Here is a 21,779-nt window from a genome sequence, read left to right as displayed (position 1 = left end):
CTAAGTAGTCTAGGTCTTACAACTTAGTGCAATTCTAAGGCAGGATTAGAGGAAAAGGAAAAGAAGGACCAGAGACAAAGCAGATATGTAAGGTTCTGGTAACCTGAGACATTTGAAATTTTTACAAAACGGCAATGGGAAATTGGATGTGGTGGAAAGTTGGAGCATTTCCTCTTCCTTCAGGATGTTATAATGTGAGTCTTTGAATTTTTGTTAACTTTGAAGGTTAACAAAACTTTGGGCCGAATTTAAATCTTTACTTTCTTTCTTTGAAAATAGCAATTGGGTTATAAAAGTAATAAAATTTCATGGTAATAAAAATTCAAAAAGTACATAAAATTTCAAAAAGCAATAAAAATTCAATTACAGAGAATAGGGTGAAAAGTAAAAAGTTCTCTCTTCAACCTACTCATTTCACTCTTATGTTCCTGTGCATTCCACATTTTTCTTCATGCCTATTAGCACACCAAAGGTATATGTATATCATACCTTGAAAAGGATTATTTTATACACACACAGGTTCTGCCATTTGCTCTTTTCTATGGACAGTGTTATCTTTTTCTCTTTATATCTCTTTACAGAAGTATATTTAGATGTACCGCATTCTTTTTAACACCTGTAATCACTATATTGCTCTATAGATTTAAATATAACAAGCCATTTAGTACTTCATCTACCTATCGGCCCAAAGCACTGCGTGAATTTGATGACATGGTGGAACTGATGGGGTTACTGCCCTACAGGCTTCCTGAAAGTTGGTTCCTTGGAGGAAGTACAGAGAGCTTACTAACCATCAGTCAAATCGAAGCTTCTTTCTACATAAGGGTTTGCCATCTGGCCGTGCCCTACCTTTTCAGCTGCATCTCATACTTTGCTACTTTAGGATCCTGTTACAGGGGGCTACTCATGGCTTCTTGAACAAGCTGTGCACTGCCACATCTCTTGTTTTTGCTCATGTGTTTTTCTCACCAAGTCTGTCCCTTTTTTACCAGGGAAAAGTTCTCGTTTCCAGGTTCTGATGACAATGACAACTTCACTGTGAAGAATTCACAAACTTCTTTCCTCCTCTCCCTTAGAGCATTTTTCCACCACAGGAAGCAAGTTCTTTAAGCCTTTTCTCTATATGACCAGAGAAATGTTTTATAATGTACTATACTTTGCATCTGCCTCCTGAACTAGGCTGTGTGCACTTAAAGAGGGAGGGTGATGATGTACTCATTTTTAGGCCTAGCGCCCCTGTAGTACCCAGCAAGGAACTATTAAACTTTTGTTAAATTTCTTTACTGCTGAGAGGAATGAGAGTGAGGTTCCAGGCATCAAAAAATAGACTGTAAGTATTCTGCTGACTTGTGAAGCTACAGCAAGCACTTGAGATAGAACAGTAAGGTTTCCTTCTCTTTAAGATGTGGATAATCATCTTTGTTGCTCAATAATGCTTAGACCAGAGGTTCTCAATCCTGACTGTATACCAGACTTGACTTGGAGCTTTATAAAAATATAGGTACTTGGCCCCCACATAAGACCTCCTGAACAATCTCTGGGGACTCACAAACTTTTAAAAAGCTGCACAAGTGATTCTGATACACAGCCAGTGTTAAAAACCATTGGCCTCGACACGCTAGGAGATTTCTGGCTGAAACAGTGAAAGAATAGTAAGTGATAGAACAGGTGCTGGCTGGGAAAAGTAGGGCAGAGAGAAAAGGGGCTGAGTCTTAAGCCTTCCAGCTGGTGTGTTAAAAGGGCCAGAAAAGAAGATATACAGCCCAGGACAGCAAAGAAGCGTTGGGGTAGCAATCAGGAACTTGGGAAAGCAGAGAAACATAATTTTCAAATTGTAGTGAGATTAGCATCAGGCAATCTGTTGCTGGAAGCTGGCTTACGAGGCCACATAACCAGTGTGCCAGCCTTTGGCACTCACATCAGATTGTTGCCCTGTAGTGCTCTTCAGAGTTAACTCTAGCACTGCCCAGAAATGGAGGAATCTAGGCATAATGTCTGGTCTCATCTAACCTTAACTTTACTTTGCTGTGTTGGGTTCTAAGGGACGCAGTACCGCACAATGCTTTCCAGCATGTGCTCTAGGTTCCGACTGCAAGCCTTTGAACTCTGGTCCTACAACTTCATAGCTGCGTGATCTAACTTCCCAGAACTTTAGTTTCAGCTGTTTGGGGAATTAAATGACATAACCCAAGCAGGTCCCTAGAACAACTGTAATAGTATTCAATAATGGCTAAATGTTTTTGTTATTATTACAGTCCCAATGTGGTCAACGTATGTAACTTTTTTTGTAACTTAGCCTCTACAACTAAGAATAAATAATGATACACTAAAAGTACCTAGTTAAAAGCTACATTTTTCATCAAAAATCTTAAAATGGTTATAGTCTTTAAACAAAGACATTCCATCTCTGGTAATCTACTTTAATGGTAGGGGGGAATACCCTAAATTCAGAATTATTTCCCCACACACACAATATAGGAAACAAAATGTCCAACTATAAGACAATAACTAGGTAAACTATCAAACATTTACTCAGTCGATTGTGTAAATGTTTTGCTTTAAACATAACAAAGTGCTCAGAATATCATGTTTAGTGAAAAAAATACCCAAGAAATCTAAATGTATATACAGTATAACTATGATTCTATTAATAACAAACTCTATGGATAAGGGGGACAAAATCTCAAAAAATAATTCACAAAGTTCATTAAAATTATTAATGAATGGTAGAGATACTGATGGATTTTCCCTCATATGATTCTTCTTCTTTATGTCTTCCAAAATTAAGGATACAAAAGTACACACAAAAACAAGAGAGCACATAGACATCCCATGTTCATAGATCGAAGACTTCATATTATTAACATGGCAATACTCTCAGAACTGATATACAGATTCAACACAATCCCTATCAATATTCTAGCTGGATTTTTTGCAGAAACTGACAAGCTGGTCCTAAAAGTTGTATAGAAATATTAAAGACTCAGAATAGTCAAAACTGAATGTCAATGTTGTAAAAGAAGAAAAAAATGGGAGGATTCAGACTTTCCAATTTCAAAATCTACTACTACAAGGCTACAGTAATTATGTCAATGAGGAACTGGAGAGACACAGATCAATGCAATAGAATTGAGGGTCCTTATATTATGGTCAAGTAATTTTTGGCAAGGATGACAAAATGATTTAATGGGTTAAAGAATAGTCTCTAAAAAAATGATACTGAGAAAGCTAGACATCCATGTGCAAAAGAATGAACTTAGATCTTTATCTCACACTGAACACAAAAATAAACACAAAATAGATTGTAGCCCTAAAACTAAAATACTCTGGGAAGAAAACAGAAGTGAATCTTTATGGCCTTGGGTTAGGCAATGGCTTGTTAGATACAACATTAAAAGCACAAAGGACAAAAGAAAAAACAGATAAACTGGACTTCAGCAAAATTAGAAAAATCTGTCTTAGGATGCCATCAAGAAAGTGAAAAGATAACCTACAGATTATGAGAAAATATTTGCATACCACTGTAAGACAAGGGATTTATACTCAGAATATTAAAAAAAGGCTTACAACTCAACAATAAAAAGACAACCCAATGAAAATATGGGCAAAGGATCTGCATAGACACTTCTCCAAAGAAAATATACAAATGGCCAGTAAGCACATGAAAACAGACTCAACATCATTAGTTATCAGGGAAATGTAAATCAAAACCACAATGGGATACCATTTCAGTCTCACTAGGATGGCTATAATAAAAAAGATGAACAATAACATGTGTAGGTAAGGATGTGGAGATATTGGAATTCTCATTTTGGGTGTTGAAAATATTCTAGAATTAGATTGTGCTGATGACCCCCAACTCTAAATGTACTAAATACCACTGAATTACATACAGATGGTCCTCAACCTATGATGGTTTGAATTATGATTTTTTGACTTTATGATGGTGCAAAAGTGATACACATTTAGTGGAAACCATGCCTTGAATTTTGAATTTTTATCTTTTCCTGGGCTAGCGATATGCAGCACAATATTCTCTTGTGGTGCTGGGCAGGAGTGAACCAGGGCTCCCAGTCAGCCACATGGTCATAAGGGTAAACAACAGATGCACTGACAACCATTCTGTTTTTCACTTTCAGTAAAATATTCAGTCAATTACATGAGATATTCAATGCTTTATTATAAAATAGGTTTTCTGTTAGAAGATTTTTCCCAACTGCAGGTTAATGTAAGTAAGTGTTCTGAGCATGTTTAAGGTAGGCTAGGCTGAGCTATGATGTTTGGTAGGTTGGGCACATTATATGCATTTCCAACTTAAAATATTTTCAATTTGTGGAGGGTCTATCAGCACAGAATCCCACTGTAAGCCAAGGATGATCTGTACTCGAAATGGGTGCATTTATGGTATGTGAATATATCTTGACAAATCTCTAAAAAAAGCCTCGAGGGGAAAAAAACACAGAAAATAAAAGCTAACAGCAATTTACCAAATAGCTCAATCCCAAATAGAAAATACCACCAATGCCACCACCACCACCATCTTCCTCCTCCTCCTAACTCATGATCTAACCAAAATTATAACCTGTACTGGGAAGATAGGGGAGTGGGGAGTATGTTGAGGTTTGGTAGCAGTGAGGACAAAGGAAAGAGACCTAAATCCTCATCTTACAAAGTAAGAAGTCAACAGATAATGTCAAAAACTGCATAAACAAACCACCCCCAAACAAAAAAGAAAAAAAATGCACAAATATTATTTAGAAACATAGACATACAAACCAAAGAATCAGCTAAAAGATTTGAAAGTGGTTGCCCCTGGGAAAGGGCAACTGTTGGGCAGGATGTCTGGAGACTGCTATTTATCTTATGTACCACATAGTGACTTGTTAAATATTATATGACACTAATAAAAAATTAAAAGAAAGCAAAAACCAAAAACCAAAAATAAAGGCATGAAATACTTCACTGAAGCAAGACTCTTGAGTCTAATTGTATTTACAATATCTTATAAGAGATTAAAGGAGGAAGTCATGGAAAAATTAGTACATATTCTGTCTCACCTTCACCTTTACCATGTATCAGCTCCCCATTACCTTAGGCCTTTATCGCTAATGTAAAAACGAATCTTTAAACTTGAATTTCAAACTTATTACTGCATATCTATTGATGACATTAGCAGCCTCTTTGGTTGGCTCAGTACTTGGAAGATTTTGCTCTTGGTTCACTGTCACTTCTTCAATATCATCTTGTCAATTCATGGTTATTACGAAATCCACATACATGATCTCTCCAATACCTTGGTTTCTCAGTTTCTTGACCACCTTCTTCTATCACAGCCTTGTTCTTTCACTCACTTAAACCACTTATCCCTTGGCCTTATTTTTACCAATATCTGAAAATACTCCATTATCTCAATTTCAGTCAGCACTTATTTTCCCAGCTCCCTTCAGTATTCTAATTCCAACAATCCTTCACCCCAGAGGCTCTTCAATTCACTGATCTCATCATTTCACCTCAGTCCCATTGTATCCTCAGTTCCCTCCTTACCCAGTTTAAATCCCATAGTCAATCATTATAGTCATCATCTCATATTAACCCTCCTCTCGCTTCATCATACTTGTAGATTTAAACCACATGCCTGGTTAAATCCAACTCTCCACTTACAGTGGACTGTACCTGGGCAGCAGACACACAGCTGTGCAGACAGCTCGCCTTTAGTTCGTGATAGCCAGCCTCAAGGTGACTCACTGCAACCATCATTTCCTGTTCATTCTTCTCTGCTCTACACGGCCATTTCAGGCTTTTACCTCTCTTCAAATCTCTACCACCTCCTCCCTCATCCTTATTCTCTGTTAATGATACCAATTCCCATCTCACTAAGAAAAAAGAAGCTATCAGAAGGAAACTTCCATCAATTCTGACCATCGCATCTATCCACGTATCTTCACGTGCACATATATCCTGCCTTCTCTCCAATTACTATGAGTGAACTATCCGTGCTCCTGGCAAGGTCTATGTGTGTATTAGACGTCATCCCTTCACACTTACTTAAAGACATTGCTCCAGCAAACGTCCCTGTATCAGTTTTCCCTGCCTCTGGGACCCTTCCAATCACAGACAAAATGCTATATTCTCACAAAACAAAAACGAACTTGAACACTGCTTCTTCCTTCAGCTGTCACTTCATTTCTCTTTTCCTTTCTAGCAAAACTCCCTGAAAGAGCGTTCTATACTGCAGTCTCCCCGTTCTTTTCCCACCCTCCTGAACACCACCAATCTGACTACTGACACTCCACCAAAGCTGCTCTCATCTCTTCTCTCTTACGAAGTAAGCCCCACATTGCCAAATCCAAAGGCCAGTTTTTAGCCTTTTTGTGGCACACCAAAAACATTTGACCAAATTCATCCCTCTCTTTTTATTTACTTGGCATCCAGGGCACAATACTCTCCTAGTTTTTTTCTTCCTTGTCTGGTTATGCCTGCTTCTTCACCTCTCCAACCTCTAAGTTCCAAGGCTCAGACCCCAGACCCATTCTCTTTACCATCTATAGCTACCTTCACTTATAGATGATGAATCCCAAATTAACAACTTCAGCCCTGAGCTGCTGAATTAAATTTCTAATTGCCTCTCTGACACCTCCACTTACATGTCTACCAACCATATTAAAATAACATTCCCAAATGGAACTTCAGCTATTTCTTCCCAAAGCTGCTCCTACTGTAGTGATTCCTCTCTAGGTTACCGGCTACTCCATTCTCTAGCTTCTTAACTCCCAAACTCTGAAGTCACCCTTTATAACTCTCCCTTACATCTCACATCTGATTCTATAGCATGTCCTGTTAGCTCTATCCTTTTAAATATATCCTTAATTTGAAGACTTCCTATACTATTTTCTGCTAACACTTTGGTCCAAGTCACCATCATTGCTTCCAGGATTATTTCAATGGATTTAAAATTTAAAAATTTCCTGCTTTTATCCTGATTTCTTTGTAATTGTTTTCAACACAGGAGTAAGAATCATCAAAACCTCAACGGCTTTTTGTCTGAATAAATGCCCATCATACAGGAACCTCATTGTCCACGACTGTTCTCCTCCCTCGCCTTGGCCGGCTCCAGCCACATCAGCCTCTGAGGAACAGAAAGTGTGTCAGGCCTGCTCCTGCTTCAGGGCCTTTGCACTTGCTGTTTTGTCTGCCTGGAATATTCTCCAAAATATCCACATGGCTCACTACTTCACCTTCTTTATTCAAATGCCGTATTTCAACGGGTCCTCCCCTGGGATCCCAATTAAAAATTTGAACAACACACTTTGCCATTCTCCTTTTCCTGCTTTCCTTTTTTTCTTAAGCACTTATTGTTCCCTCATGTAGTATATATTTTACTTCTTTAACTTATCAACTCACATTAATATGTAAGATTCATTTACATGTTTGGGATTTTTTATTTTCTTGTCCATTGCTGAATCCCCAGCAACTTAGAACAGTAGGTGTTTAATAAATGTTTACAAAATAAATCTACCACTGTATTCCAGAGCTTTGTGTATGATAAACACAGCGGTGCTCAGGAAATACTGAAAAGAATGAATGTTAAGATGGTGCTTTCCTTTAAAAATATACCAAAACAAGATCAAATCTAGTTTATTACCCTATACTGAAGAACTAAACCAGTCAAACCATAAACAACTTAGAAAAATGCATGGGATCCTTACCTAAGTCGGCTCTGGCCTCCTTTTTCTTCTGAGAGGCCCAACCCACTATGGAGAATTTATCTCCTCCTGTTTTCTCCTCTGAGCCTCTATTCAAGCGCCAGAGTTTCAGGGTATTGTCATCAGAGCAGGTGGCAATCTAAAGAGAATCAGGAAAGGAATTAGGAAGTTTCCATCAAAGATTCATAGTAAAGTAAAAAGTAGATCTTAAGGTATCACTTCTGAAGAATTATTCTATCTGATAAAACAGGCTATAGAAAATGATATCTGAAAGATCATATACTTCTATTCCTTGCTTTTAGGAATCATTCTAAATTTCCAAAGAAGTGGATCCTCTTAATTTCTTCTTTATATACATTCTACTGGTATGTCTCTTATTACTAGTTATCTTACCTAACCTCTACTATAAAGCCAGGTTCATTTTATGTTATTCTCAAGACGTTGGGCAAGTCATAATCTTTATTACCTTCTATGTAACTATGAAATCTATAATTAAGATACCTTTTTTACTTTCTCTTACATGATCAATCAGTGCATATTACTGACATTCAATATCTATGAGCTTCTTCTGAATTTTGCATGTTCTGGCTTATTTCTGGAGAAATGGGATTATTCCAAGATCAGACTTCATCTATTACTCTAGTAGGCTGTGACAAGTAGAATGAAACCTTTCCTTTGAGATCCTTTTTCAGATAGGTAAAGGAGCAATCTGGGAAAACAACAAGTTCACTAGGCTGAAAGAAGTTAAAAATAACCTTTGCCCCTTTAAAAATATCTGACCATTCCTGATCTTGGTCTCAAGCCTTTTATGGCAGAGAAAGTCCAGCTGGAAGAGCTTGTGGCAAATGGCCACTGGTACCAGAGCTGTTCCCCAGCATTTGTTTATATAATTTCTCTATTTCAGTCACTAAAGAGAGAGAGAAAAAAGAACACATACTCTGAGTATTGGCCCCCAAGAGACTGGCAGCTTTTTCCTTTCCTTACTGGGAGGCCAAAAGAAGACACACATATTTAAGTGCTCAAACAAAAAATGCCTGGAATCCCCAGGTACTCTATAGTCTATTAACAAGAGTTCTTATTTACAGAGCACCTATTATGTGTCTGACAATTTACATTCTTTATCTTAGTTAACTCTCACAATATAATGAGACATGTACTCAAATAACCTCATTGATAAAATGGTAACAAAGTTATGTGCCCAAGGTCACTATAATTAAGTGGCATGGCTAGAACTAAAATCCAAGTTTTCCCAATTTTATATCATTTTTTTCATAAACCATATTTTATCTTCCTAACTCTAGGCTAGTGACAAAATTATTTTGAAGAACATTTTAAAAAGGTGGCCATTAGATTAGTACAGGTAAATGGCCATGCCACTTCCTTTGAGTCTTTTCTATGCAGAGATAAGGACAATATACGAATGTTGAAAAAAGATGACATAATTAACTGAATAATTTTTAAAACCTTCAATTTAGTTAAGTTCTATGAAGATACAAAACTCCATGTTAAAAGTAGGTATTTCCCTGGAAGTTACATGGAATCTCAGAGTAAAAAATGTTATTGGAATGTAATTATTGGTGATTAAATCAACGATTTCATAAAGGCCTATTATGAAACTGAGCATGGAAATGGTTATACAGGAATATAGAAATCAGAAGAAATCCATAGCTGGAAAGCTAGCAGGGATGCCATTAGGGGGACAGATCATGAAAAGTTTCTGGAAGATAAGCAGATGGGAACAATAGGCAACAAAGTATAAAGCACCATACATGAAAGGGGAGTTCTCCACAGAAGTGCCATTTCCTACAAATAGAGAATAACCCAAAGACCAGAGGCAGCAGAGTCTGGGAGAGTGAGTGTAACCTGGGCTACTATTATATGAAGCCTCTGCATGTACACAGAGTTTACGTTTCTGGACTACATTTCAGATTTTTGTTTGTTTTATGTATCACTATTGAAAAAAATTATTTTGTAAGTGAGCATATTTTCTTCTTTTCAGAGGGTCTAAAACATTTTGGAGCTACTTCTGTGTAGTTTAGCCACAGATAACCTAACATGTTAAGACTTCACAGAAAGCATTTTTATGCACGTGAGAACCCGGACTGGATTGTGAAGAACAGTCAAGATGTTACCTATAATAATTGATAATATGTAGAAAGCTAGAAAGACTAATTTTTCCATTAGATTTTCTTTTTACCTGAGATTTTAAGATGAAATCTATGTTTAACAAAGGAGGGACTCTGGGGGACTAACAAATCCATCCTTATTCCTTAGTGCAAAATACAGTTTCTCTCTATATAGAGGAAAGCAAAGTTATGTATGACTAATGATAAAAAGGCCCTGGTTGGCCTCTAGATCTTTTAAACCTGTATTTAAACATGAAAGTCCATATAACTCTCAAACTAACTTTGGGAAAACCTACAAAACAGTGATCTAATTTTTAAAACAACAGAATTTTTTACAAACCTTTGTGAAGTCTGAAGGACACCAGCACACTGATGTGACCTCTTGAGAATGACCCTGGAGCACAGTAGGAGGACACGAGGGTGTGGAGACCTAGGTGCCATCAAAGAAACAAACAAGTCAGCAGAGCTGTGTTAGATCTCCGAGATAAAGGCTTTGAATCTCTCCTTATTTGCTCCCCGGAGAGCTTTTGGATTGCTAACAAAGGCCCCCAGACATGCCTAGTTCTAGCTCAGAAGAAGAGTCCCAATCAGCAATGAAAGTATTTTTGTCACTGATCTGAGAAAACAGAAAGAAAACAGACAAAGAAAGCAAATAATGTGAGCTTAGAAATCAGGATAAGTCTTATCTCAAATCAGGACTATACATATTCTGACTAGAATTCAAGACTGACATTGTCCCTCACCTCTTAGCTGCTAGACTTTCTGGAAGGATTCACTTCAGCTGCTGCATAGTACATTTCAAGTAGAGTCCTCCCTTTACATAGCCTAGACATTTTTACACCTTCTCTAGTCAGCTACTTCCAGAAACTAAATCCTAAAGGTACCTGAGACATGCTACCAGCTCTCTTCAGACAAGAGGATAGTCTTTCTTCCAAACGACTGACTTTTACCAAAGTTATACACCTTCATTTATAAAAAATATTTTACAAAGCACTCTGGTATCCTTTTTGGAAAAACAATTCCTCTAAAATTTCATTTCGGTTCATTAGCTTAAAGAAATCTTGGGTCTTCAAGTTAAATATTGCCACATTTTACTAATTTTAATGTATAAAGAAGGGTCACATTGTGCAGTACTATAGATGTGACTAAGAATATTTTCCCCCTCATTGGATGTCACTAGTGATATGCATTTGACAGCTGACTCATTCAAAAGCTGTCAATCCCTTTCAGAGGCAATGGGAATTAATCAGCACAATATGGAGTACAAACTCAAATAACTATTATTAGCACATGCATTTGAAAAAGAGAAATTATTCTCTTTTCATTTTCTTGAGGCTCTGAATCATTGATCATTTATATGAAGAAAATGGAGGTGACGCTGGAAAGAATATTTACGAGAATGACTAAGTAAACTTAATAGATTCCTCAGATTATAGTTAAGAGATCTGACACATTGATTTATAAGGTCATCCAACTCAATTATTACTCCTCGTCTCTTGTGTTAAAAGGCACATATATAATGATTCAAAAAGCAAAAGTACACAAAGAACAGAGTCTAATTTACCTTGGTGGCCTAATTAAAGTCTAACAGAAAGGAAGTTTTTCCTGAGTATTATCTAAAAGACCTCACTTACTGTTTGGTCCTACAATCCTGAGAACAGTAACACAGATAGCACAGTCCAGCAAAGGCATTCAGGATGGTCTCTAACTATCTCGGTAGTCACGGAAATTCTCCTTCATCCTCCTTTGGGATGGCCTGGCCCACTAAGTTTCTTTTCACCCAAGACCCAACCAGGGCTGGTAGCAAGTTAAAAGGAAGAGGAAATCCTCTTGCCTCTCAGCCCTCTCTGGTAGAAACACATTATTTACTCCCCTGGTTACTCTATGCATTGATTCTAGCTGTCATTTCATGATACTGCTCCTTCCTCATTACGATACCTAGAATAATCTGTGTACACAAAGGATTAAAATGAATTTCAAGAAAAACACGCATGTATGTTTCTGCATTTATCTGTAAGATTTAAGATTAAAAACAAAGGATAGACCCTTTGGAAAACTTTTTTTACAGTTTGATAATAAAGTAGGAATAAAAACGACAAAAGAAGTCAGCATTTGTTAAGCCAGGCACTTTATATAGCATTAGAAGTGGAGGGAAGGTTCCTCACAAAGGTAAACAGAATTGCCATATGACCCAGAAATTCTATCATTAGGTATATACACCCAGAAGAACTGAAAACATGTTCAAATAAACACTCATACAGGAATATTCACGGTAGCTTTATTCATAAACCAAAAAGTGGCATAATTCCAATGCCCCTTAACTAATGAATGGAAAAATAAAACGTGGTCTAACCGTGGAATATTTAGCTATAAAAAGGAATGAAGTATTACTGATACATGTAAGAACATGGACAAACCTTAAAGACATGTGTTAGTCAAAGAGCCAGACATTATGATTCCATTTATAAGAAATGTCCAAAATGGACAAATCCACAGAGACAGAATATAGGTTATGTGGTTGCCAGGGACTGGGAAAAATGGGGAATGGAGAATGACTCTTAAATGGTATGGGGTTTGTTTTTAGAATGATGAAAATGTTTGGGAATGAGATAGTGGTGATGGTTGCATAATATTGTGATTATACTCAAAACACTGCATCGTACACTTTAAAATGACTAAAAAGCCGAATTGTATATTTAATGAATTATATCTTAAAAAAAATGGAGGGATGTGCATGTTGTGCACTGAAACAAGAACTAATGTCCAACACATTTTTATGAACATAAGTTATGTGTTTTCAGTTTAGAACTATCCTACTGTGGTACAGTGCACTCAGGGACTATGTCAAGAAAGATTAATTTCCTATAATGAAACTCTGGTGACTTTTAAATCCTTCATTTTTATTCAAAAAAACTTGTTATCATTTTGTTATTACAAAAACATTACCAAAATTTCATTATTTCATTTTTTAAAAAGTCTCCCTCAACTTTTAAATTATTCTATTGTCATATTATTGTTCTTATCTTATTATCAAATTTCTACTTTAAGGAAGAGAAGACTATTAAATCCAAGAGACATTTACGTCTATGCAATTCTGGGGATGGTCAAAACACAGAAAATTGTTTTCTCTTATATATTCTAGTTGTTATAGAATAAAGACCTTAATTCAAGGTATGAAGAATACCAAAGTTAAAACTCCCAGACCTATGACAGTACCTCTAGAAGAACTGGCTCTGATCTACAGATGTCATGAAAGATTTTGTATACTTAAACCAGCAAAAAAAGATCAGCACCTTTCCTTAAAAAAAAACAAAACTCCTTACTCTGTCCAGTTGGAAACCAAATCTAACCTTTGTTTCTGCCATGAGATCATTTACACTTCCTAAAGTGTCAGGCTCAATGTTTTGCCAGTCAGTGGTAGAATAACTGCCAAATCAGTTTATTTATAACTGCTTCAATACTATTCAGTGGCTGTATCAAAAATGAACCAAGGAAGGAGGGGGTTGGGCTGGGGATGTGACATGGGGTAGTAAATTTAAAAGGAAAAATATAATAGTAACTTTAAAAATTTTTTAAGTTTTGGACCCCCTATTAGAGGATCTAACTATATTATATCTCCCCTTTGCTGGACCGTGGTAAGAATTAAAAGGCAATTCTTTTCTGTCTTAAGATCTGAAACTCCCTTCTTTTACTATGTTTCTTGTGCCCATGGGCTTTTTATTTAGCCCAGGAAAAATCCCAATACTTGAGAGAATTCTGACTTCTTGGAAACACCGCAGTTAGTTGTAAGACAGCCTAACAGTATGGAAACTCAGCTTGCATGGAACTGTTCTTAAACACCTTCCCACTCTGCCCCCCTCTTTTTTTTATCATGGAAAAGAGAAACTGTGCCACCTCACCAGGCGAATTCAATTTTAGGAGCAGTAAGCTTGCCAGTATCTCAAATATCAGAGCCTGCACACTGAGTTACGTGTGGACAGGCAGGAGAACATCATGTCTGAACCACATCATTCAGCATTGACGTGTGACCCAGCCTAGGAATTCAGAAAAGGTCACCCATGTAAGTGACAGCCACTGATTCGATGTCTGAAAATGGGTTACTAACAACAGCCAAGTATCTTTACAGTGTGTCTTTAAAGAGAGGAAGTATCCCTCAATTCTCATTCCCTGAAACAACAGAAAAAGGCCTTTATACCAGAGAAGAGGACTAGGCAGGATCTTTTAAGAACTGGCAATAAAACTCTATCTATATATATATACACATACATATATAACATTCATAATTATATATACATAATCATAAGATAATTAAGAAACTGATTTTTAAAAATGATCAGTACATTAAGTATTTCTTGCATAATCCTTTATTATACTTTTTGGTATGCCTGATTTTTTTTTTTTTAAAGAAGAAAGAAACTTGAGAAGATACAGACTGCAGTAAGAACAAAATCTTTCTGTTAAACGGATAAGTAGAGAAAGGACTGTAGATAAGACAGGAAAGGGAAAACAAAAGTAAAATAAGCATAAGACCAAATTTGAAACTCAAAATTTAAAATACAAGACAGAAGAATTATTGCTAGTGACATAAACTGTTAAAGTTTAAAGCTTAAGTCAGAAGAATTTTATAGACAAGAAGCTTGGTAAAAAGATGGGGAGGGTCTCAAGTACATATTTTATTAGCAAATTTTCATTATTTAAAACTACAACAAATAAAAGAAACAATAAAGAGCTCACACGCCTCAACAAACAAAAAGCAAATAACCCAATTAAAAAATGGGCAGAGGAGCTGAATAGACAGTTCTCTAAAGAAGAAATTCAGATGGCCAACAGACACATGAAAAGATGCTCCACATCGCTAATCATCAGAGAAATGCAAATTAAAACCACAATGAGATATCATCTCACACCAGTAAGGATCGCTACCATCTGAAAGACAAACAACAACAAATGTTGGCAAGGTTGTGGAGAAAGGGGAACCCTCCTACACTGCTGGTGGGAATGTAAATTAGTTCAACCATTGTGGAAAGCAGTATGGAGTTTCCTCAAAATGCTCAAAATAGAAATACCATTTGACCCAGGAATTCCACTTCTAGGAATTTACCCTAAGAATGCAGCACTCGTTTGAAAAAGACAGATGCATCCCTATGTTTATTGCTGCACTATTTACAATAGTCAAGATATGAAAGCAACCTAAATGTCCATCAGTAGATGAATGAAGAAGAGGTGGTACATATACACAATGGAATATTACTCAGCTATAAGAAAAAAACAGATCCTACCATTTGCAACAATATGGATGGAGCTAGAGGGTATTATGCTCAGTGAAATAAGCCAGGCGGAGAAAGACAAGTACCAAATGATTTCACTCATATGTGGAGTATAAGAACAAAAGAAAACTGAAGGAACAAAACAGCAGCAGACTCACAGAACCCAAGAATGGACTAACAGTTACCAAAGGGAAAGGGACTGGGGAGGACGGGTGGGAAGGGAGGGATAAGGGCGGGAAAAGAGAAAGGGGGCCTTACGATTAACATGTATAGTGTTGTTGGGGGGGCATGGAGAGGGCTGTGCAACACAGAGAAGACAAGTAGTGATTTTACAGCATCTTACTATGTTGAAGGACAGTGACTGTGAACTTGGTGACAAGTAGTGATTTTACAGCATCTTACTATGTTGATGGACAGTGACTGTGAACGGGTATGTGGGGGGGACTTGGTGAAGGGGGGAGCCTAGTGAACATAATGTCCTTCATGTAATTGTAGATTAATGATACCAAAATAAAATTTAAAAAAATAATAAATAAAATAAATAAAAGAAACACGCTTGTGGTAGAAGAAGCGAGCCCAACACAGAAGCATCTTGGGTAGAACACTATCTCCACCTTGTGACCATCTAGGATGGCGTTACATGGTGTTGCATTTTTGCAACTCTTGGCATACAGAGAAATCATTTTTTAGTACTTCCCCCAGGACCAGATGAAACTAAACTGAAGAATTATGCTTCATACCAGACAAGTTTTACCCTTGTCAAGACAACATTAAAGATATGACTTCCTGGAAGTTGGCAGGACTAAGAAACAATTTTTCTTCTGAGAAGGTATTTGATAATATTGAGCCTATGGGCTTATAAGGTTTTAGACATAATGACTCTAAAATCCAAAATGTATGAATTCTGATCATTTAATTCACTAATGTCAAGGATATCTTTGAAACTTGGGGCAATTAAGGAAATAATTAATATCTAGCCCTAGGAAAATAATGCTTTAATATTCTTCTTTCTCTGAACTCCCGACATTTCTATCTTTCCATTAGAGCCATTTTTGGGGGCCAGCAAGTGCTACTTGTTATGTAAAATTTCAATTTTCTCCACCGGACTTCAAATGGACAGCTTTAAATTTCTTAGTTTACAGTAGTCACATCAGAATCACTGTTACTTAAAGCAGTAAAAAAAATATATATATATATATATATAAATTTCTGTAACAGAAATGGGAAATCTGTAAAATTAAAAAATTTAAATAATGCATTAAACATATGTAAAACTGATAAAGCAGCCACATCTATTTTAGCAGCCTGAAGACTGGCCACTTATAAGATAAGAGAGTAAAGAACACTTTATTATACAAATGGTTTTGAGTGAGTGCTTGGTGCAAAGCTCTACTGGTGATTTGGGTGTAGGATTCTAGGGATCAAACTACTGTATTTTGAATGAGAGTTTGAAAACACAAGGCAGAAAGGCAGTACACTGTGTCTTCCTAGGAAGCAGGACAAAGTAGTTGTTTCTTTTCAGTCTTCTGAATTCTCAATTTCCTGATAATCTGTGAAACTGTTGGTGGATTTGGATTGTCAATTTCTGAGACACTCTGACCATGAAAGTGTGATAATATTCTGTGACATTTAGAGTGAGCTTTTAGTTATAGGAAGAGGCAAGAAGCAACTTTTACTGGACATCTGATATAGAAAAACAGTGTGTGTTTACATGGAACTTACCTCACCTTGGACAGAAGAAATATTTGCAAGAATAGTTTAGTCTGACATTTGTGGGGCAAGTTTGGCAACTTACCTTCCAGATATAGGCAGCTTCATCACTTGAGCCACTGACTAAAAACTGGTCATCTGGACTAAGACTGGACTTAACATAAAAGGTAGAGTTCTGATGTCCACTGAAGGTAGCCACTGCCAGAGGAAAAAAATCAAATTGCTTGGGTCTTGTTATTTCCAGAGTTCAAATAAATGCAGACAGCATACATGTTCTAACAAGTTTTATTAGGTTACTGATTACTGAAGCAGAGAGTCAAGTTATGTAAACCAAAAGAAAGAAGGTGGAAATGGCAGAAAAATAAAGGAAATCCTATAAAGAGGCTTTATATTAGACCCAATCTCATGACACAAGCCAAATACTTGGTATGGAGCTGGCTATAGAGAAGTGATGAAAAACATTCTTAAAGGACAAAAATGGAGTCAATGTCCAACCTTTTTAGTAAAAGTCTTTTTTAGACCCTCTCTCCTCAGCCCAGGACAGGACTTTTTCCTTTGCATAATACATTGGTCTTTCTTCCTCTTCAAATTTGAGGATAAATTTCATATCTTATTCTTTCCTCACTAGACCTTATAATACCTTGAACAAAGATCTTCAAACATTTGTTGCATGAATAGGTAAAATAATCAGTGCAAAGAGTTAAGATTTATGGATAGCTTATCTGGGATACGGGCATCATTTTAATCCAGCACTTCAAACAGGCTGCACGTAGAAGTAGCTTGTATATGCTCATATAGAAGATATTTCAACTAGGTTAGGTTTAGCCTTCAGATTCAGACTTATCATCATCCACAGTAAAAGGGCAAGTAATTCAAACTAGCAAATGTATTCGACAGGCTCTTATCCTAAGGAAAGCAAATCTGAGGCCTTCTGTATCAGAAAACTACTAGGAAATAAAAGAAAAAAATTTCAGTTATTAAAGAATTTAAGGATACATTTAGGCAGGAAAAAAAAATTCACTCCCATCTTTAACAGAAGGAAAAGAGTTATTAAAGGACTTAGTGGTCCCTTAGTTCTGTAAGTTCCATAAGTGCTCACAGAAATCCCCTCCTTCTGCCCAAATAAAACTGGAAAACAACCTTGTATTTGTAGCTTTTTAAGAAAAAGCCTATATATCAAATATTCTCCATATCAAACACTTTTACTGTGCAAGTTAAGCAAGATGTGAATCAATTCAGACACATATATTTTAGACCTACCATAATAGATAAAACCCCACAAAATAAGCACGCTCCTTTTATTCTGAATACAGCTCCGAAACTACAATTGTTCATCTTTTTCAACTACACACTGAATGGAAAACTACAGACAAAATTTCCCATTACATCTTTAGTATTTATTGCCCTCTGCTGGTCTAAGAAAGGCTAGCATGAAGTACACTATAAATGTTTCAAACCAGCAAAAAATTCTCCTAAAACCTATGCTGGCTTTGGTTAACTCTAATTAATCTTTTATGACAATTAGGGTTCTTAAAATGCTTTATTAAAGTACTTCACAGTTGTCCTTATGAACACCACTTAATATATAACACAATGCTGTAAATCACACACACACACACACACACACACACATACACACCTGTCCTTCAGTTTCTAAGGAATAGTACCTATCTATCTATCTATCTATCTATCTATCTACTATCTATCTATCTATCTATCTATCTATGAGAACTGGTCACATTATTTTAAGAACACAGGAAAAAGGTTACTAAACTACTTGTTTGATGGCAGAGGGATAAGAAGTAGTGCCATAGTAACAAAATGATATAGAAACAGCTTTTGAACATCTGATAATATAATTAGGATTAAGCTTTTATCTTTCAAGTAAAGATTTTGAAAAGTCTATTTTACATGACTAAGAATTTAGAAGTTGTCCAAGTTCTGATTTCATTCAGGAAAATGGCAAAGGAAGCTAGAAAACTGCTTCCCTTTTCCAAATACTCTTGCTCTGTTTTAGACAATACCAGACTTAATCCAGGGCACTGGAAATGTCAACTGTATGCTGCCACAGATCTCAAAGTCCTAAAAATGGCATGGGGTAGTCTTTGGAAAGTTCTGAACGAGCCCAGTGAATTGTGTACTATTCTGAGCTTTCTCACTTAACAGCACATCTTACTTTTACTAGGGACTGGGTAGCTCTGGGAATTGGTCATAGAATTCAAAAGTCTGTTTCTGATAGAGCTATGCCTGAGGAAGGACTAGATTACTAATAATGTAGCTTGCTTAAGTAATTGATAATGTTCTTAAAAATTAAAGTGTCCAAATAATCCTATTAGAGACTGCCTGAGGAACTTCAGTTTCTTTTTAAAAATGTCATTTATCAGCTTTAAATATCAAATTCTACTTTTGATTTTCTTGGAGAAGGAAAAAAAAGTGAGGTTGGGAAAAGCATCTAGAGATAAAACAGCCTCTGTCCAACATTAAGGAGAAGGCTAAGGTAGATAGGAACTACTTTGGGGGCTTAAAAAATTCAGCCCCCTAATTTTAATGAATAACCTTCAGGAGTTGAGCAGAACAGCCTTCTCTATCCCACAAAAATTGAGATTATTCTAAATAAAGCCAAAGGGGTATAATTCAGGAGAGACTCACTATTAAAATAAAATTAAGTCACCATATAGAGCAGGATTGTTTACTTGTGAAATCATCACAAGGAAAGTACACCTGTGAAAACATCACTGGAACTAATCAAAAAGTCCTCATATGTCTTAATAAATCTGGTTTAGAAAAAAAAATCAACAATTATCATTAACAAAAAAAACCATATTAGCTTCTCAGTAAGAGAATGTGAATGACTAAGCTCTTACCTGGGGAAGTCTTTAATCCAGTCATATTGAACATGTAGATGCTGTCATCTGTGCAGTTGGCAAATAAAGTAGAGCCAGTGGAATCCAAAATCAGACTTGAGTATCCTGGAAAAAGGAAACTTCAGTTAGCATGTCCTAATTACAGTGTGTAGAACCGAGGTGAAAATGTTGAGGCAAAAAGATCATTCCACTGGAATCATAAGAAATCTTCCCCAAAATTCATACAAACCAAAGATATTCTTCTGAGTTTTTATATTTTGAATCTCAAAAAGATACAACTACACATTAGAGTTTCTCAAGTCTATGTTGCTGAAAATAAGCTTGACATTTATTTTTTAAATTTTAGCCAAAACTCACATCTCCAAAGAAGTCCTACAGAATCCAGCAGGCCACGCTAAGGCTCACCTAGTTTTCGAGTGCTGCTACCTGGATACAGGAAAGTCTTAGATGCTACGGGTTCTTGTCGATAAGCAGTGTAATTCTTACGTAAATCCCATATTTTGATTACCCTAAGAAAAAAGGTGAAGAAATAATTATTTTGTTGTCCTTCTCCAACCCCAACTGATTTCAACTATATGGAACGTGAAACGACTTTTAATCTAACCCCTCTGCTACATTAACAGATACAGTGAAGGATATCTTATTGGGAAACAGATTAAACTACCTCACACTGTTGTCTCTAATGTCAGGCTAAGAATTCTGGCAGAACGGAAACAGATGTGCTCTGACCCAGTGATGGGTTACCTTGAATTTACTTCAAGGGAGCGGAAAAGGAAGATGAAGGTTGGGCCCTGATAGTCATTGTTGCATTGTTTTCAGGAAAAAAAAAATCACTTCCTTAGCCTTTAACACTCTGCATGTAACCTTTGACATCGTTAAGTAACAAGCTCTGGTCATGTAGCTATATCTCTATATGTAACTTCTTCAGAAATCTAGCCTAAAAACTTTCCTTTGAAATAAAGTATTTTTTCATTTCATCTATTGAGATAATTGTCTTAATCCTCTACATTTAGTTTGTAGGCAACTTGTAAACATAAGCTTGGTACAAAAGGGTATCCTTGGAAATAAATAGAGCAAGCTTTCACAGCCATTCACAAGTACAACTAATAACCTTTAGGTAATCCTTCATTTGTGCCACAATTTGATCCACAGAAGAGTTGTAGTGTCCCAGGGACACTATGGAAATCCTACTTTATTAAGCCATCATCTTTTTAAATTATGTTTTTAAAGGGAGGAATGTCTTGGGAGATATAATGGGCAAAGAAGGTTGCTTAAAAATGAGGAACTGATGTTTTCACAAAGCAACTAATTGAGAAGAACCACAAACTTATTGGGAAGCTGAAAATTCAGACCAATCACAGATGGCAGGTATGTGAAAGTCATTAAGCCTTACAATAATCAGTCTAGACAGATTATTCCCAGAAATGCCAGTTACATGCCCAGAATCAGATTCCTTTTCTTAGGATATTAATAAACTTGAGAAGATAAAATCCAGAGTAATAGAAATTTTACTCCTCAAAGTAAGAAGCATTGACTTAATGATACTGCAGACAAGCAAGCTACTACCCATGCTTTTGTGATAGCAGCAGCAGCCATACTTCGCCCGTGTGCTAAGTAATGTGCGAAGTGTGGCAAATGTATTATCTCATTTAAGTATTCGACTGAGTTTTAACTAGACATTTTCCAGCATGATCTATAGTTTCTATTCTCAGGTGGATACTATCTCAAAATTTAAAAGCACACACATTCAATTATAATGGAACTAGGGGACTTCCCCATTACAGTTCATGAAAAATACCTCATCAAAAGGGCCAAAAAATACTCTTACCCATCCACAGCACCTGCTGAGACTAATGTATTCTCATCCTGAAAGAGGACCACAGTAACACTCTGCTGGAAATCCTAACAGCACAAGGAAGAAAAACAAAAGAGGAAAATCCTGTTCTCAGTATCATAATTTTCATCATCATCAGATTGTGATGCTAAAATGATGGCTTTTCCCTCCAAACTCTGAATTAGACTAAATCCTCCCTCTCCAAAGATCCTAGTCAGATATATGCAGACCAAGAAGTAGTTGTAGCAAGGAAATTACCTAAATAATGACCATGA

At 36.4% G+C, this 21,779-nt stretch overlaps 1 protein-coding gene across 1 annotated transcript in view; it reads right to left on the bottom strand.

Moving 5' to 3' along the window:
- DTL (denticleless E3 ubiquitin protein ligase homolog) overlaps positions 1 to 21,779 on the bottom strand; it is a 44,864-nt gene that overhangs the window by 6,100 nt on the left and 16,985 nt on the right. The window contains exons 8-13 of the mRNA XM_036912461.2: positions 21,499 to 21,572; positions 20,076 to 20,179; positions 19,671 to 19,775; positions 16,892 to 17,004; positions 10,170 to 10,259; positions 7,707 to 7,842 (exon numbers count right to left, since the gene is read on the bottom strand). Coding sequence (XP_036768356.2) covers positions 7,707 to 7,842; positions 10,170 to 10,259; positions 16,892 to 17,004; positions 19,671 to 19,775; positions 20,076 to 20,179; positions 21,499 to 21,572 — 622 coding nt within the window. The remainder of the gene's footprint in view (positions 1 to 7,706; positions 7,843 to 10,169; positions 10,260 to 16,891; positions 17,005 to 19,670; positions 19,776 to 20,075; positions 20,180 to 21,498; positions 21,573 to 21,779) is intronic.

This window comes from Manis pentadactyla, chromosome 9, assembly GCF_030020395.1.
Source record: "Manis pentadactyla isolate mManPen7 chromosome 9, mManPen7.hap1, whole genome shotgun sequence".
Taxonomy (NCBI): Eukaryota; Metazoa; Chordata; class Mammalia; order Pholidota; family Manidae; genus Manis; species Manis pentadactyla.
The sequence above is the reverse complement of the archived record's forward strand: the minus strand, read 5'-3'. Positions and strand labels throughout refer to the sequence as shown.